The sequence below is a fragment of the Vigna unguiculata genome, chromosome 3 (assembly GCF_037176805.1).
Source record: "Vigna unguiculata cultivar grain cowpea cultivar isolate G323 ecotype 2 chromosome 3, ASM3717680v1, whole genome shotgun sequence".
NCBI classification, from domain to species: domain Eukaryota; kingdom Viridiplantae; phylum Streptophyta; class Magnoliopsida; order Fabales; family Fabaceae; genus Vigna; species Vigna unguiculata.
In genome coordinates this window covers 35,642,160-35,660,686 of record NC_140794.1, presented here as the reverse complement: position 1 = coordinate 35,660,686, position 18,527 = coordinate 35,642,160, and the positions used below count along the sequence as shown (strand labels likewise).

Sequence of the window (18,527 nt, the reverse complement as noted above, 5' to 3'; positions counted from 1 at the left end):
GCCCAATTGCACCTTCAAGCCCAAGCCCAAGCCCATTAAAAGGCCCAATAACAAGAAGTATGATGAAGAAGATTCAAATGGGTCTCCTAATAGATGGACACAAATCTAATGGGCTTGTCACATTATTTTCATGGGCCAAAGAAATCAACAAGACTTGAAGAAGTGCATCAAAACCTAGTAGAATAGATTTTAAATTGGTCCAATATTTGGGCTTTGCTTTCAATAATGGTGTAAGACATAAAAATAGGTGTTACATGTACAAATGGGCTTGGCCCACTAAAAGTCTCCCTTAGGCCATGACTTCCTGGATCATGCATCCCATAGAGCCAAGTCCACAGTCCACCCATGTGCCTCCTTCATCTAAGGGCTAAAAGAGTGTCTTATATTCCAAGTCTTCATCCAAAGGCTAGGAAGATGTCTCCTTCTCCAAGCCACCATCCAAGGGTGATAATTAAAGCTTCTCCTCCAAGCTTGATCTAAGGGCCAAGAATTAGCCTAGCTTTTAGGCTCATATGTAAAAGCCAAAAGTAGACCATTTGTACATTTTAACTCTTGAAATTTCTAATAGAATGTTTGTGTTGAGATCACTCCACTCTTCGATTATTTTGAGAGCATACATGGCTAACCTTCTCCTTCATCTCCTTTAGCCACCTTCCATATTATAGTTCCACTTCTACTCTTCATCTTCACCAAAAACCTCCATTGCCTAGAGCTCTTCTTGCTCTTATCTTCATTTCCGCTGCATTTCGTCTTCTTTTTGGTGTCTTTCATGGTCTCCTTCCTCTCCTACACCGAGGATGTCCATCAAGATGGCCCCTTTCAAGTCAATAGGAGGATTAACAACAATTCTTATGAGTTAGACTTACCCCCAAGCTACAACATAAGTAACTCATTCAAGTGACTTTTCTCCTTTTGATGTAGGGTTTAAGAATTTGTGGTCGAATTCTCTCCAAAAAGGGGAGGATGATGAAGGCGTTACTCACCATACCACCTCTTTAGAAGCTCCTTTAAGAAGGATCACTAGAAGTATGTCTAGAGGGGAATCTTCTATTCCATCATCTTTATCTTTGTTTTGAATTCCCTAAGTTGGTTTCTAGTTGACTTATTTTGGTTGACTTGTTGACTTTGACCTAAAGTTGACCTTTGACCTAGATTATATTAACTTAAAAAAACATGCTAATCCTTGTTTGTCTTGTTTTGTAGGTAATTAAGAGAAAGTAGAGCATGGCTAGGTGGCACATGGTGATTGGAGCACATGGATGAAGTGGAAGAGAGAGGAAAGCATAAAGCATAAAGTAAAAGGCATAAAACAAGTGTACCTATGTACCTTTGGTCTCCTTTGCTTTTAGCACACTTTGGCCACTTTTTGGAGACATATGTGATGAGTTCAAATTTTTGTCCTCATTTAATATTTAAATTTGGGGATTTAATTGAATTTTTTGTGCTTAAAGATTGATTTAATTAGGATTTGTGATTATTGGATTTATTGAGTAAGTTTGGTAAAAGTGGCGTAAAAATTGATTTTAGTTGCATAAAATATTATTGGATATTCTAACGTTTGTTGATGCAGCTGGAATTTATTTTTGGTCAATTAATAGTGTGATTTTAAAATATTCAAAGTTACAAAATAAGTCCAAAATCAAGAAATTCTGAAAAAGAATAAATCAGGAGCTAAATGCACCCCCAGATTTTATTTGCACACTCCTCCCTCAAGTGGACCACAAAAACCTGTTCTGCACCCCCAGTTTTCACTAAGTTGCACCCCTCCTACCACTTAAACTCCATTCAACCAGATCATGCCATGTGGCAATCCCCACCTTTTAAAATTAGCCAACCATAAGCCGCCACGTGTCATAATCCCCACCTCACCAAATTAACCAATCAGATTCTGCCACGTCATCATCTTCATCTCCCAAAACCCTAACCCTAATTTTCTTCTCTCCTTCCACCACCATGGCAGCCGCCGCCGCCGCCATCTCCACCGCACATTCATCTCCTTTCCGCCGGCCACCATTTCCGCAGTCACCGCAGCCATCGAAACTGCAACCGCAAGACCACCACGCCTCCGCGAGCAGCGATGGAAACCAGCGCGCCTCCGTAACACCACCGGAGCAACGCACCTTCTTCTCCATGGCAGCAGCGAACGCGAGCATCCATCACGCCACCACCATCTCCATCGAGCCTCGCGCAGAACGCCACTGTTCCGCCACCATCTTCCACCATCGCGACGCCATTTTCATCTCCTCCGCGAAGCTTCTCCACAACGCGTCAGCCATGGCAGCCACAAGTGTACCTATGTACCTTTGGTCTCCTTTGCTTTTAGCACACTTTGGCCACTTTTTGGAGACATATGAGACACATTCTTTGTCTCCTTTTGTCCTAGAACGAAATTAGCCTTGCACACACCATAGTTGGCTCTTTTGTCTCTCATTTTTTTAACATTATTTGACCTAGTTTCTAGAAGCTAGGAATAGGTTTTGGTAGAGACATCCTTAGGTATCTTTTATTTGCTTAGAGGCCCCTAAACTCCTGTATATAAGGGGTGCTCCTAGACATGTAAAAGGGTTGATCATTTTGTTATAAACTTTGTGTATTCAACCACCATTGCCATGAGCTCTCCTTCCTAGAAGTGAACTCACCTTTGCCTTATCTTGCTTGCAAGTGGCGGCACCATCACTCATCTCTAGGATTTGGTTGGCTTAGATCCCTCCTATGAGTGGCGTGCTTCTTCCATTGTTCATCTTCTATGCTTTCCATTTTTATTGTTTCTTCTTTCATTTTGCTCTTTAAGTGTTGTTATTTCCGTGTGTTTTTTAAGCTTGAATCCAACTCTTTTTTTCCTTTCATGAGCTTGAGAAATGAACCTTCACATCTAGATAGCTTGCTATCTTAATGTCCAATGGGAATTTTCAAAAAGCTTTCTTAAACAACTTCACCATATTCATAACTCTAAAAGTAAACAACATAATCCTTCATCACTGGCCCTCTCAATCATGTTTCAACACTGAATATGCACAAGATGGAATTCACCAAGGGAGGCAACACTTGGCTAGTTGAAGGAGATCAAGGTGCAAACATTGAAGTTGGAGCAAATGATCATGAATCGGGAACTAGTGGAGGAAACCAAAAGGAAGATGAACCATAGGCTATGGCAATTGAGTTGTACAACCCTCCTAAGAATACTGGACCTGCATATTCCCAATTTGAGAGAATGGTTTTCAACCAACTTCAAGACCTTAACATGGCACAAAATGCACATCATGCATACAACACAACAAGGTTCCAAGACTTGGATGACCAGCTGCATAATGTTCATGACCTCCTCTCCAATGTCTACAATAGAGACAGTTGTAAGACTCGGGAAAAATTAGACTAAAGGAAAACACATGGGAAAAATTAATGACTTGATTAAGATTGTTGATTTATTTAATTTAATTAGGTTATTAAATTATGAAATATGAAATAGTTATTACTTGAGTGATTTGAGTTACTATTGTATTTATAATAATTATTTAAGTAATGTAAGTTATTGTTGTATTTATTTTAAATTCAAATTATATTTAATGTTGCAGATATATGTATATAGTTAAGTGGTGCAAAAATAATGTTTAAAAGTACATGGTTTAGTGGTTATGCATGTGTTTGACTTGTTTGGGTGCACGGGTTCGATTTTGGTTAGATAGCAAAAGTGCTTACATTTTGTTATTTTAATTAATTATGGTGGATGGACAATATAAGTTTATATTTTATTCGTTCACAATATATATTGAGAAAGCATCTGGTATAATGGTTGATTATATTTTTGGTGTGGTGTTGTGAGCGAGTTCGAACCCTGTGCGACCTATAATGTGTAATGTTATATTTATTTCTCTCACTCCTTAAAGCTGTGGGGCCCACGAAACTTTTTCAAATCATATCTCTCTCTCCTTAAAGCTGTTGTAGCATGCAACATACAATTTTTAATTTTTCATGTTATATTTTGCTAACATTGCTGCCATATTTTTTTTAACGTGCTGCATTATATAATTGCGATCGTTTATTTTTTTACTCTTTATCTTTTGAAACGGAGGATATTAACAGAAAAGATTTGGAGTGAGAGGGGTAAAGAGGTTAAAAGTTAAGGTTTTGGAAAAAGGGGAGAGGGAGAGAAACAAGAGTAGAGAAAAAGAGAGTTGGAGAGATGGGAGAAACATGGAGAGTGAAAGAGAAGGCTGCGGGAGTGAAGAAACCCGTAGCTAAGAGACCATTAGGTAGGGGAAGCCAACTTTGTTTCTTTCTCTTGTTTTCTTGTTGTTGGTTTGGTGGATGAAAGGGAAAAACATGCATGTGTAAGGGAAGTTCACCTTGTGTTCCTCTCTTTATGTTTGTATTCTCTTTATGTGTGTATTGATTGATGTTTGAATCTTTGAAAAGCATGTGTTATGGAAAGACGAAGAGTGTGGTGCAGTTTCATTTCTTTTCTGCTATACGTAACCATTAACCATTATTGATGTGGAATGCATGGCGTTAAAATTTCCAGTTTTCCTAAGATTCTGTAGTTGGGTTCGTTTTTATGTGTGAATAAATCATGATCATGTGAAAGGGTTGTGTTTTCTGTTTTATTTTTGGGGTAATTTTTGTGAGGGCAGGGGTCGTTTGGGTTGCAGCATGGTGCCTTCTAGGTTAGGGGTTCCATCCTTTTAGAAACTTAGTTGCACGTGTATTTATTCTCCTTTTCATTCACAGTGCAATCATAGAGGTAGTTCTTGTTTCTTTATTCTCTCTTATCCATCTAGTTTCACATGATTCTAGTAGCCTTCCTCATCTTACCATTACTCATGTTGAATGCCTTGTAGAAAACCCAAATGGTTGCATGAAAATAGGGTGGTTTATGTTGGGGATAGGCATGATTTAGCAGTACAACGCATGCAGTTCTGGCGCGCATTATGTTCGTGGCACAAACCTTTATTTTTTACGGGATCTACACCCTAGCTTTTGGCAGTTGTTAGCGTTGTATCACGTTGTATCACTTTCGTTTATGAAGGTGGTTGAAGTCACATAGTCCATTCACGTTGCAGGAGGTGCATGGGTTCACGAAATTCATTTTGCTCCCTTCTCTTAAAAAATTTCTCTTTCTTTTCTCTTTCTTCCTTATTTTCTTTTTCACGTAAAGTTGTATTCAGAATGTTTGGGCATTATTCTACTTTTCTTAAAAATTTTCTCTTTCTTCCCTTTCCATTAAGGAAAATGTTACAGTTACTACCCAATTTGACTACCGAATTGACTATCTTACGTGGAATTAAATTTTTCATTTTTTTTAATTGGAACAAGTGGAGTGGCACGTGAGTGAAGAAATCTGAACTTAAGTTCCCCTTTCACATGTTGCCGTCAACTAATGGGCATTTTGTGAAATTGAAAAAAGAGGGAAAAAGTTTCACTTCGCAGACATTTGCAGAAACTTCACGGGTTCCATACCAACACTTTTGTTTTCCACCGCTCCATCGCACCTCTGAACTGCCACACCCCTTCGAAGTCCACAGCGCAGGCACGAAGTCCACCGTCCATTTCGAAAATCCACCACCACGACGAAGTCCGCCGTCCTTGCGAAGACCACCGTGCCTGCGAAGTACCCCGTCCCTGCGAGGTCCCCCATCCGTGCGCAGTCCACCGTTTTGGTGGTCTCCTTCGAAAATCCATCGCCCCTAAACACGGAAAGGTAACTTCTTTGTGTTGTTGTGTGTATGGTAAGTGTTTAGGGTTTTCCAGTGAAAGGGGTTTTTTAACATCACAGTGTTCTCCATTTGCAGGGTATTCTTCCATTTGGTTCAAGGTATGATTTTTTTGTTTTCCCCAAATCATTGACGTTGTGGTTGTATCGTTTTAGTGTGGCCTCGAAAAATGTATGTCTAATAATGGTGGATTTGATAAAAAATGTCTCTCTAATATCACTGTTTACTTACTTTTTTAAGATTTTCATGATAATCATTGTGTTGAATGTAGGTTTTGATTGGTAGTGTGTTATTTAATTGTAATATTGACGGGATGATTTCTTATGAATTTATGGTGACTGCATTTGTGTTAAGAAGTATTTTACTGTTGGACTTAGCATCCTTATCCTAATACCTTCATAATTCATGCAGTTCACGAATCTGTAATAGAATAAATAGTAGGAGCTGTGACTACCAAGTAATTTACTCATTTTCTGTTGTTGTAAGCCTTACACCATTGTCAGTGATAGGAAATCATACCAATTCATGAATCATCAGAGAATTGAAATCCATATTTATGCTATTAGTTGGTATATGTAGTTTTGAATGAAAAAGAAAATACTGATTTTAATTCTCCCAAATAGAACTAGTTCAAAACTATTATTTATTCATTCATAATGAAGTACCTTGTACTTAATCTAATTTAGTCATTGATAATGCAGTACCTTTTATAAAGAAGATACAAAATCTCAATTGTTAGTGTTGTATAAGTATACCGTTGTAATGTTTGTGGGCTTTCACTTTAGATTATAAGTTTTTGATCCCATGAATTTACTTGAATGAATTCAGTAGTATGGATATTATTGATAATTAAAAGTATTATGTAACATTTTTTCGTGCTTACTTATCTATTTTAGTCTTAGTTATTAGAATTGATTAATAGTTGAATTAGTTATATGGCAGGGAAAAGGGAAGTGAAATCTTCTTCGCATTCATGGAATAAGGGTAAGAAGACGAAGATGGAGAAGGATGCCCAGGTCAATTTTCACCCCTTAGGACCATTTAAATGAAATTATGTTTACTAATTGTTTAACTAAATTGTACTGTCATGTATTATAGGTGAGGATCCTGCATCGTTGTGATACGAAATACATTGTTGAAGTAAACAATGTACTCAAACCAACCCACCGTAAGCGGATTGAAGGAACACCATTTAGATGGTGTTTGTCTCTGGACAAGGTGTTGGAAATAAATTGCCCTTTGATTAGGGAAGTTTTGAATCGGTGGGTTGTAGATGGGGAATTCATTCGTGTTGGCCCACACTTAGTTCGCTTATCAATATATGATGTTTGTATATGCTTAGGTCTTACTATGGTTGGTAAATCTGTTCCATTTGATAGTGAAGTTAGTGGGTTAGTAGGTTCACTTTTTGAGAACAAACCTATTTCGGTCCGAGATATAAGTAAGAAGATTAAGAACTATGTTAGTAGTGATGATGATGATGATGTACAAAGTGTTTGTAGGTTGTACTTGTTACTTTGTTTCTCTGTCTTTTATTTTCCTAGGACTTCTAGGACCGTGAACAATATGCCTTTCAAAATCTTAGACAATCTGGACAACCTTAGTGACTTTAATTGGGCCGATTCTGTTCATACCTTTTTGATTGGTGGTATGAATCGTGGACGTAAGGTTCTACTAGAAAACCAAAATTCAAGTACCCTTAACATAGCCGGTTGTGTTGCAGTTATACAGGTAATTAATAATTTCAATAGTGGTGTTGTAATTTTGTTATGAATTTTGATATATTAATTGATTATTCATTTATATAGATTTGGGCTGCCCGTCGACTTGGGTTAGAAGATGTACAAACTGAAAATCAATTCCCAAGAATTTTGCACTGGCCATTGGTTAAGATTAGGACAATTAACATTGAGTCCCTTTTTGAAAAGACTAAGGTATACAAAATTGAGATTTTTTAACTTAGTGTTATGTAATTCTATTTTTTTTTTGTTTAAATTTTTTGAAAATATAGTAATTTTTGTGTAGGTTGTTTTTGATTGGTCTCTAAGTGATGAAGACAATAACAACCCAATTGTTCAAACTGCACTTAGTGTTTTGCATGAAGGCACTGCAAAAGACGACGACAACGAATTTCGTGGTCGTTCTAAAGCTGAAGTGGAATTGGAAGAGAAAATACAAAAGCATGAAATGCTAATTAAGGAGATGAAGGCAGAATTGAAAAAGATGCGTTCTGAATACCTTGGAAGGACTGCAGCTGACACTTGTGATGGTGAAGCAAATGTGTTAAATGAAGATCATTGTCCTCCATTTGAGCAGAAGAAGTCTGGACCTCAGGATTGTGTTGCTGAAGCTAATGTTTTGAATTCAATTCATGGTTCTCCACAACAGCAGGAAGAGTGTAACAAAGCTGAGGTTTCCCCTTCACCGCAAAAAGAGTGTGACCAATCAAGGATTGATATGGGTAAATTGTACAAGGATGTGACCGCTCATGCTAGTTGTAGGTATGGAATTCAGTTACTTTATACAAATATAGTTAAATTGAATAGAATGTATTCTGAGTTGTTTAAATTCACTTGTTAGCATTGTTTACGCTGAAGTGAAAGGGCAATTATTAAGAAGCAATGAGTGCCATGGCTTTCGTCCTCGGGGTTGGATTGATAACATGGTATTCTCTGCCACTTAAATTTTTTACAGATTTATGTAATTTTTGAAATCAATGGAATATAATGATGATTAATTGTGTATGTGCAGTCTGTTTTGTTTGCTGCAAGTTACTTCATGTACAAAGAGAAAAGTGAGACTGAGAGAGTAAATAGAGTTATTTTCAGCCCTTTGTATACAGTAAGTATATGTTTTTAATATTTGTGATTTACATAGTTGAAATAATTTAAATATTTTTTTGTGCTGCAGAATGCGGTGATCATCGACTGTAACAAGAGAAAGATTAATAGACGTGTCTGGCGTGTGGACGACTATAGGCATTACCTTCCGCCTGATTTGTGTTCTATTCAAGAAATTTTAAGAGCTGATCTGGTTAGTATCCAATGTCATGTGATAAAGTAATGAATTTAAAAAATTGAATTTATTTTTTAATTAATGGTTGTTCCATTTAGTTATTTGCACCAGTGGTTTATGATGGACACTGGTGGTGTTATGCTATCCAATTTCACAGCAAGAAGTTTATTATATTGGATTCTCTTCCCCACAATTGTCGTCACAAAAAACAAATAGATATCATGTTGTAAGTATGTTATAACATTTGGATAATTGTAAGTTTGTTTGGTCACTTAATTTGCACAATTGAATTGTAACATATTTGTCTTTTTAGATCCAGAATGTGGAGAACCTTTTTTGGCTTCTAATGAATGATAAGAACCAAATGAAACCAACATTTGAACTAGTCATTGATGACCTTCCTCATCAACCAAATTTGTATGGACGTCGATGTTCTATATTGGCAACGACATTGTAAAAATTTGTGTATATTTGATTACATTTAATTTTTGGTGATTCCAGGCATAACTGTGGCATTTTGGTCTTAAAGTATATTCAGATGTGGGATGGACTTAAAAGATTTGATGGAAAGAACATGCCTTCATACTCTTGTGTAAGTACGAAAACCTAGTGGTTGCCTTCAAATTTCATTTCCTTAAATTAAGGTATTTAAATAGGAATTTTCTGATTATTTTGTTAATTACAGGAGGAGCTGCAACATTTGAGACAATATTACATTTGTGAATGGTTGCTTGACCCAGAAAATTTGCATAGAGAGACTGTTCTTCAAAGATTTCAACCATACCTTAGGAATTAGTACTATGAATATTTTGTGCAGTGGTCCTTTGAATATTTTGTAGATTGATTATGCTTTTAAATATTGACATCAAAATTTATAAATGTATTTGACAACAATTATTAATGTAATTTTGTGGCCATTTGAAATGGAAGTGCAACTTTCTATGTCAATATTGGGTTGTTTGATAAATAATATAGTGTGTCCAGAATTGAAAACAATGTTCGTTTCATTTACAATGATTAAAATGACAAGATGTTCATTTAATAAGGTAGTTTGCACTCTTGTTCTGAATTGAATGATTTATTTCATGTGCAATGATTAAACTGACATGACCTTTAACTTACTTAAGTGATGGAGTAAAAATTAATTTGTTGTTTTGTTTAAAAGAAAGTTCTCACCAAAGAGATAAATAATTTAGTTAACCAAATAAATGAAACCAACTATACACTGAATTCGACGTGCTCATTTTAAGTAAATTGAAGTTATATCATTTTGAATCAGATATGCAATGTCATAAATCAACTCCTTCATAGGAAGTGCTGTTAATTCAATATGCTTTTAAAATTGGGTATTTAAAACCTGAACTGAAATCATTAGAATAAAAATTTGTCTGTTGTGCAAGCCAGATGAATAAAAATCACCATATATCCACTCGAAAACTACCATTCCTTCCACATGCATTTTAAATGCAATAAAATACATCCATCAAAATAATTGTAGGGTAAACGTTTTTAATAACATTTGTCAGCATTGGCGAAATGTGATGAGTCTTGACAAAATAAGTGGTGACCCATGACAATATTTTTGTACAAGGATACACTGCAGTAAAGGTCACCCACATTGAAATTGAAAGCAAAATAATTATGTCCATAACTAAACATGTCATTCACAAACACATAATCCAAAATCAAAAGGTGTTTGGTTATGCCATGTTGATTAGGTCAACCAATCCAAAAGTAGAATTTCTTTGCAAACTAGTTCCTGCACGTAACATAAAACTTACTGTCATAATAGGTAGAAGTGATGAAGTGTATTTTTAATTAAAGATCTCAGATCTGAATCTCACCTAAAAATGTGTTGACTTTCATGACAAAGTTGTGTGCTTTCTACTGATGTCAACGAGGATACAAAGCCCGTGCACTGCAAATCACAAACCTGGCAATTGCATAATTTAAAATAATTAATGACTTTGTATAACTCAGCAAACCTACTTATTACAATAAAACTTACCATGTTGTTTATATCTCTTCCATGCATTTCTGCACCAGTAGATTGTTTAGTAGAAGTCCCAAGGTCACCGTGATGGACTGAGATTCCATCTCTGCATGCTTTGTTCCTTGCAGCCTTACATATTTTTTTTTTTGCCAATCTTTTCAACGGTTGATTGCATCCTTAATCCTCGTGGTCGACCCTTTCTTTTCACATGGACTGGGCTTAGTATGTTGTTGTGTTCAACCGCAGTATTAGGTGTAGAAGACATGTCTTTTTGAGCCCCTAATGAAGTTGCTCCCGCATCTCTTATGGATGCATTTTTTGACAACGACTCCAGTTGGTCAACAAGGAAGTCTGTTCCACTTTGACTTTCACATGTAACCTCAGCAATGTCATAAAATTTCTTACACAAAAAGTCATACCTCTTAACATTTGGTTCGTCTTTCTTAGTGTTGTATGATGCTCGTATCAAAGTATGCCTTCTACGTATCCGTTTGCTCCACCGACCAAGAATATACTTTTGTGAAACACATCTAACATCTTCTTGTGCAAGGACCATTAGGCTGTGTCGACAAAGAATACCTCTAAACTCAAATAGTCGACAAGAGCATTCAATGTCTTTTGTTGAAGGATCAAATAAAACTTCATGCATCTTGTCTGCACTTTCGCCTTTCCATATCAAAGCTTCTTTGACAAAATATTTTGTCCTAATCCCATCAAATGCAACATTTTTCACGTTACAGTTCATTTTGCACCGAAATTCGTTTTGCACTTCCCCCGAGATAAATGATTGAGATCCACAAGGAATGGTAGTATTAAGAGAACTGAAGTCCGCCTCGTACTCCTTCTCTGCCTTGGAACGAAGGGCGTTGTCATATTGAACAACAAATTGTTGGAGTGTGGTTGTAGAGTTAATGAACCCATCAAAGAAGGCGTTCATCCCCTCACTTCTTTGTGTTATCGACATGCCAGCCCAAAAATCACATTTCAAATAACATGGCACCCATCGATGCCTTTCTTCAAATAGGGTGTGCAACCATTCATTTAGTTGTAGGTCATACAATTCAATGAAATTATTCCATCCACTCTCAAAATCCTCTGCAGTAGATGATTCATACACCAATTACTTCATGGTATGCTTGATTTCCTTGTAGTTTGTATAACCAATCAATTTTTCGGGAAGTTTCTTCATTATGTGCCAAAGGCACCAACGATGTCGTGTGTTGGGGAAGACCATTTGGATTGCATTTTGCATAGCCTTGCACTGATCAGTGATAATGCCTTCAGGGGATTTATTTCCCATGCATCGCAACCAACATCGAAATAGCCACACAAATGTACTACTGTCTTCTGCAGATAGAAGTCCACAACCTAGTAAGATTGAATGACCATGGTGATTAACCCCAACAAATGGTGCAAATGGCATGTCGTACTAATTGGTTAAGTACGTTGTATCAAATGATACAACATCCCCAAACTCCATAAAGGCAGGCCTACTACTAGCATCAGCCCAAAATACGTTGCTAATGCGATTATCTGGATCCATATCAATTTCAAAAAAGAAATCTTTGTTCAATTCCCTCATAGCTGAAAAGTGGTTTAACAAAGCTTGTTCGTCACCTTCCTTCCCTAATGCACGTCTTTGCTTACCAATGTAAATTATTAATGCGAACACCAGCTTGGTCATTTAGGTCAAGGGTCCTTTTGACTTGCATATTCAGCTTTCTATTCCCACGAATAAGCCTGGATTTTGTTGGACTAACGTCATGGTTATGTTCATCTACCACACTACTAATCATCCACATATCTTGCTTTCGAACTGCTGTCATGCGTGCTGGACATTGCTTTCTTTGTGTTGGAAGAGTCTTCATTTCAGGTGGAATGGAAGACACACACTTCCCCTCACGGGAGCAAACTAACTTTAAGTAACACATTTGGTTGTCAACGTCCTTTTTAGATGTTCTTATTCTAATTCCAAAACCTGATTTAATTGCGTACTCTCTGTAATAATTCTTCACTTCATCAGCACTTTCGAAAATCATCCCAACATATGGACACAGAACTTCATCAAAGTGCTTTGAATGATGGTAGTCATCACTGTAGTGCTCTTGAGTCACACTTCCTGTACCCCCTCTATGTGTAATAAAGTTAGGTCCTCCAAACCCATAACATTGTTTTGTTCATCGTCCTCCATCTGTTATTCAAAAAATCGAATATCATGATGAAAGCCTATGTATGTAAGTTATCATATAACACATGACCATACAAGTTGCTTAAAAGTTAATATATTCAAAGGATTCCTTCCTTTTCAACATAAAAATTTGATCTTTATAACGATGAGCATTAATAGTTTTTTCATAAGTGTGGAAAAGTTCTTTCATGAGACATCCATTGAAGAAAATTTATACAAAAACCCTCGCATCAGTGGTTTAGTGTTCATTAAATAAGGTTTCGTACGAAATGGCATGTGAAATAAATAAATCGAAACGAAACACTTACATTATTTGATGGTTTGCAGTAAACTTGTTTGAGCAGTTGGGAAGTAGTCCTTCAACATTTATTGCTCATTTCCATGTTATTATTTTGCTTCAATGAAACCCTAATTTCTAAGACGGTGGTTCAATGCAATGCAATAAAACCCATTTAATGCTGCGTAAATGATTTTAGGGTGGTGGGTGGAGGGACGCGTCTAATGCAATAAAACAGAACAACTTGAATGGTATGCATTAAGTCTGGCGTGTTCAAAAAGCAAGTGAAGGGCAAAGTTGTAATTCTGCATTATATTTGTCCATATATAACAGTAAGATGACCTGGCTAAGTATCTCTCAACTTCGTAAGTACATCTCGTATTGGGAAGGTTTACTTCACAGTTTTCTCAACCCACTTCTAAAGGGAAGTCCATCTTGTTTCAAAATTGGATCCGTGGGAGGCCTTGGCGGTAGATGACGAGGTTCTCAAAGAATTTCTAGAAAGGTCGAACTCAGCCATAACTTTCATCCCTGGACCAGTTGGAAACGCCCAGGCTGTTATCCTTAACAGGCAGTTAGATGAAGCACATAATACACAAGAGTTTATGAACAAAATGGCTGCTGCGAGTCATGCACGTGATTTTTACTCAAATGCTTGGAAGTGGGCAGAGCAGTTCATCAAACACCATGGTTAGCGTCCTTGTCGTACTACTAAATTAGTTCTCAAAATATATCTCCATGATATTACTTTAATGACTGATTTCATCATTTATCCTGTAGCTCTGGTTCAGAATGGAGACATTAAAAATATAACTCCATTGTCACAAAGGAAATCATTGGAAAGAATGCCCTTTATGGCTTGTGTAGTCAAAGAATGTAAGCCAAACGGGCTTGGTGACATGCTTATCACTATGAAGGTTAGTTTGTTTTAAGCGATTGTGATGTACTCATTCTTTATGATATATCACTTATGTTGAACATGACTATATTAGGACCAATCTGATATCGCGAAAGCTAGCATCCACAATAAAGTGCTTAAGGATGATGAATTTGGATATGTTCTGCTATTGAAAGAAGTATAAAAACAGGGCACTCATTTTTTTAAATATTATTTGTCATCATCGTAAACTACTCTTGCTAAAAGTGCATGCATATTGAATGTGTAGGTTGTCGTCTTCAAGCATCCTCGACGGATTCAATACCTAAATATCACTCTAAGGAACATTGTCAAGGCAAATAAAATAACAACACATAATTTAATTTTTTCTTCACTTGTACAGATGGTTGAATTTGATACACTTTTCTCATTTTTCTGTTTAATAGGTTTTCAAATATGACATTAGCCCTCCAACTGAAGAAGAAGTAAAGGATTTTTTGCCTGTAGTGCGACTTAACTATGTTCCGAAAAAAACTGTCGATCAAAATATGGAGACAAATGTGCAATCTGATTTAAACGTAAATCAAAACATAAATATGGATCATAATGTCGAGGCAAATATCGACACCAACAACCCACCACCTGTGTCGGCCAATGTGGACGAAATACTACAGAAGATGGTTCCTCCTTCAACTCAAAGTCCTTCTTATGAACTGGGGGAGACCTCTAAGGATGAATCATCTGCCTTGGATAATATTTCACTTAGTTAGCTCAAAACTATTTGATGTATTTTATTTCCATGCTATTTAAATTTTGATTAAGCATTGAATGTTGTTGTTTATACTTTGAACTATCAAACAATATTTGGTTAAAGAAATGTAGTAACTGTCTATTATTGTTGTTATTATGCATACCTCTTTATTCACCTAAGCAACCTTCTCTGATAAAATCGAACTGCATATGATATTTCTGCACACTCCGACTGAATTATCTGTTGACCCCTGATGTTTTATCTGGTGACCTGCCCACAACATTTTGTACCAAACAATGAATTGGGGTCTGTTGTAGGGGCAGCAAAATTTTTCCCCACTTATGGTGACAAGAATGACCCTCAAAGCATGTGTGTAAGGGATGTTGAACCTAATAAATATTGGTGCCACATAATTGGTCGACATAATTCACCACACATAAATTAGGTCTGTAAGAAATATCTGGTGACCACACAATTGATAACTGGTGACCTTCCCTGAACTTTTTGCACAACTTATTCACCCCTGCTATGTTGTAAGGATGTCCACAACTGATACCTTAAGGATGTAAGGGAATACCTCAATCACAATTAGAATAGGTATATACAATCCTAGTACAAAAAGGTCAGAAAGAATTAGCCCACAAGTGCTTCAGCACACACATCCTAACATTGACTGAATTATTTGTTGACCCCTAATGTTTTATCTAGTGACCTTCCCACAACATTTTGTACAAAAAAATGAATTGGGGTCTGTTTTAGGGGCAGCAAAATTGTTCCCCACTTACGGTGACAAGAATGACCATCAAAGCATGTGTGTAAGGGATGTTGAACCTAATAAATATTGGTGCCACATGATTGGTCAACATAATTCACCACACATAAATTAGGTCTGTAAGAAATATGTGGTGACCACACAATTGATAACTAGTGACCTTCCCTGAACTTTTTGCACAACTTATTCACCCCTGCTATGTTGTAAGGATGTCGACAACTGATACCTTAAGGATGTAAGAGAATACCTCAATCACAATTAGAGTAGGTATATACACTCCTAGTACAAAAAGGTCAGAAAGAATTAGCCCACAAGTGCTTCAGCACACACATCCTAACATTGACTGAATTATTTGTTGACCCCTGATGTTTTATCTAGTGACCTTCCCACAACATTTTGTACAAAAAAATGAATTGGGGTCTGTTTTAGGCGCAGCAAAATTGTTCCCCACTTACGGTGACAAGAATGACCATCAAAGCATGTGTGTAAGGGATGTTGAACCTAATAAATATCGGTGCCACATGATTGGTCCACATAATTCACCACACATAAATTAGGTCTGTAAGAAATATCTGGTGACCACACAATTGATAACTTGTGACCTTCCTTGAACTTTTTGCACAACTTATTCACCCCTGCTATGTTGTAAGGATGTCCACAACTGATACCTTAAGGATGTAAGGGAATACCTCAATCACAATTAGAGTAGGTATATACAATCCTAGTACAAAAAGGTCAGAAAGAATTAGCCCACAAGTGCTTCAGCACACACATCCTAACATTGACTGAATTATTTGTTGACCCCTGATGTTTTATCTAGTGACCTTCCCACAACATTTTGTACAAAAAAATGAATTGGGGTCTGTTTTAGGGGCAGCAAAATTGTTCCCCACTTACGGTGACAAGAATGACCATCAAAGCATGTGTGTAAGGGATGTTGAACCTAATAAATATTGGTGCCACATGATTGGTCAACATAATTCACCACACATAAATTAGGTCTGTAAGAAATATCTGGTGACCACACAATTGATAACTGGTGACCTTCCCTGAACTTTTTGCACAACTTATTCACCCCTGCTATGTTGTAAGGATGTCCACAACTGATACCTTAAGGATGTAAGGGAATACCTCAATCACAATTAGAGTAGGTATATACACTGCTAGTACAAAAAGGTCAGAAAGAATTAGCCCACAAGTGCTTCAGCACACATCCTAACATTGACTGAATTATTTGTTGACCCCTGATGTTTTATCTAGTGACCTTCCCACAACATTTTGTACAAAAAAATGAATTGGGGTCTGTTTTAGGGGCAGCAAAATTGTTCCCCACTTACGGTGACAAGAATGACCATCAAAGCATGTGTGTAAGGGATGTTGAACCTAATAAATATCGGTGCCACATGATTGGTCCACATAATTCACCACACATAAATTAGGTCTGTAAGAAATATCTGGTGACCACACAATTGATAACTTGTGACCTTCCTTGAACTTTTTTCACAACTTATTCACCTCTGCTATGTTGTAAGGATGTCCACAACTGATACCTTAAGGATGTAAGGGAATACCTCAATCACAATTAGAGTAGGTATATACACTCCTAGTACAAAAAGGTAAAAAATAATTAGCCCACAAGTGCTTCAGCACACACATCCTAACATTGACTGAATAATCTGTTGACCCCTGATGTATTATCAGGTGACCTGGCCATAACATTTTGCACAAAATTATGAAGTGAGGTCTACTGTTTGGGTTCCATTGCAAAAAATTATAAAATACAATATGTTGTATTCACTTCAATATTATTTAACAAACCAAAATATGTATCCTAAACAAAACAATTGAATATCAGTAACAAGACTTCACTAAGAATTTCAACAAAGTTGTATGAAATACAATTGTTTCACAATTACCATATGTAAATGTCAAATTAACATAATCCAAGCTGAACTCTTAATAAGACAAAACAACATTCATCTAAATCAACTATTGACTGCGTTTCCTCCTGCTATACGTTACAAACGGAGTTCTTATTGCAATACTCTTGAAATGCTTCCTTGGACCATCCCTGCGTCTTACATACATATTGCTTTGTTGTATTTCCTTGCCATCATGATGTACACCATCTTCTTCTTTGCCAAGTTGATCCGTCGATGTCTCAACAAAATTACCTTCATCAATATCCCCAGATTTATGTTCAGCAATCTCACTGAATTTTTCTTCACCTATGTCAGCAACACTAGATTCATCCCATTGATAATAATTATCTTCAACCTCATCATGGCCTTGCTTCTTCCTATCACTCATATTTGCTTTCAACTCAAAAACTTCTTTTTGAATTTCATCCGACATTTGTTCTTGACGTTCAACAACTTCCATTAACTCATCTTTTCTGCCACCCTTACTTCCACGTCTAAATTCCTCAAAACCTTCTTTCACAAAGGTATTGTTGAGCTCTTCTGCAGAGGTAGCAACATCTGAAACAACCTGCAAGAAATTCAAAAAAACTCTCAACAAGTACTAATCACATAATTAAGAAAAGCTTAAGATCAATCATGTCAAACAGCCTACCATGTTTCTAGTGCCTTTTAATTACATAGTCCCCTACTTTCACTTCCATCCAATGCAAGATTATAGGGAACTTGGTAGTTGAACGCCGTTCCTTTGAGTTGGACATCAGAAAATGGTCGAACGACCATAACTAGAACATTTTAAAGGAAAATTAGTCACAACTCTTCACCACTTACTTTTATCTAATGAAATGGAAAATCAACCAAATTAAAGATACGGTACCTGTAACAAGTAAGCACATCCCATAACATGGAAGTTTTTTGAACCTGGTTTGTCTCTCATCAACATTTTAGCTTCACAAATGCTTCCAACCAAATACTCATACACCACACCACCCCAATTATATTTCCCAATACTACAAACGTCATCAAC

At 36.7% G+C, this 18,527-nt stretch overlaps 1 protein-coding gene and 1 pseudogene across 1 annotated transcript; one reads left to right on the top strand and one right to left on the bottom strand.

Moving 5' to 3' along the window:
* The first annotated feature begins 6,643 nt into the window (after positions 1 to 6,643).
* LOC114172019 (uncharacterized) lies at positions 6,644 to 9,519 on the top strand. Its single transcript, XM_085670399.1, has 10 exons — positions 6,644 to 6,724; positions 6,807 to 7,439; positions 7,517 to 7,642; positions 7,734 to 8,209; positions 8,289 to 8,373; positions 8,460 to 8,516; positions 8,619 to 8,741; positions 9,037 to 9,140; positions 9,225 to 9,315; positions 9,409 to 9,519. Exons 1-10 carry the CDS (start codon positions 6,644 to 6,646, stop codon positions 9,517 to 9,519), a joined length of 1,887 nt encoding a protein of 628 aa, XP_085526525.1.
* Positions 9,520 to 10,846: 1,327 nt separating this feature from the next.
* Positions 10,847 to 12,907, bottom strand: LOC146887784 (protein FAR1-RELATED SEQUENCE 5-like; annotated as a pseudogene).
* Positions 12,908 to 18,527: the final 5,620 nt, after the last annotated feature.

Excerpts from the sequence above, each read along its gene's own strand:
- LOC114172019 (XM_085670399.1), top strand. The coding sequence starts at position 6,644 with ATGGCAGGGAAAAGGGAAGTGAAATCTTCTTCGCATTCATGGAATAAG. Across the intron at positions 8,374-8,459 it reads GGGGTTGGATTGATAACATG|TCTGTTTTGTTTGCTGCAAG; the intron begins GTATTCTCTGCC and ends GTGTATGTGCAG. Across the intron at positions 9,141-9,224 it reads CTTCCTCATCAACCAAATTT|GCATAACTGTGGCATTTTGG; the intron begins GTATGGACGTCG and ends TGGTGATTCCAG.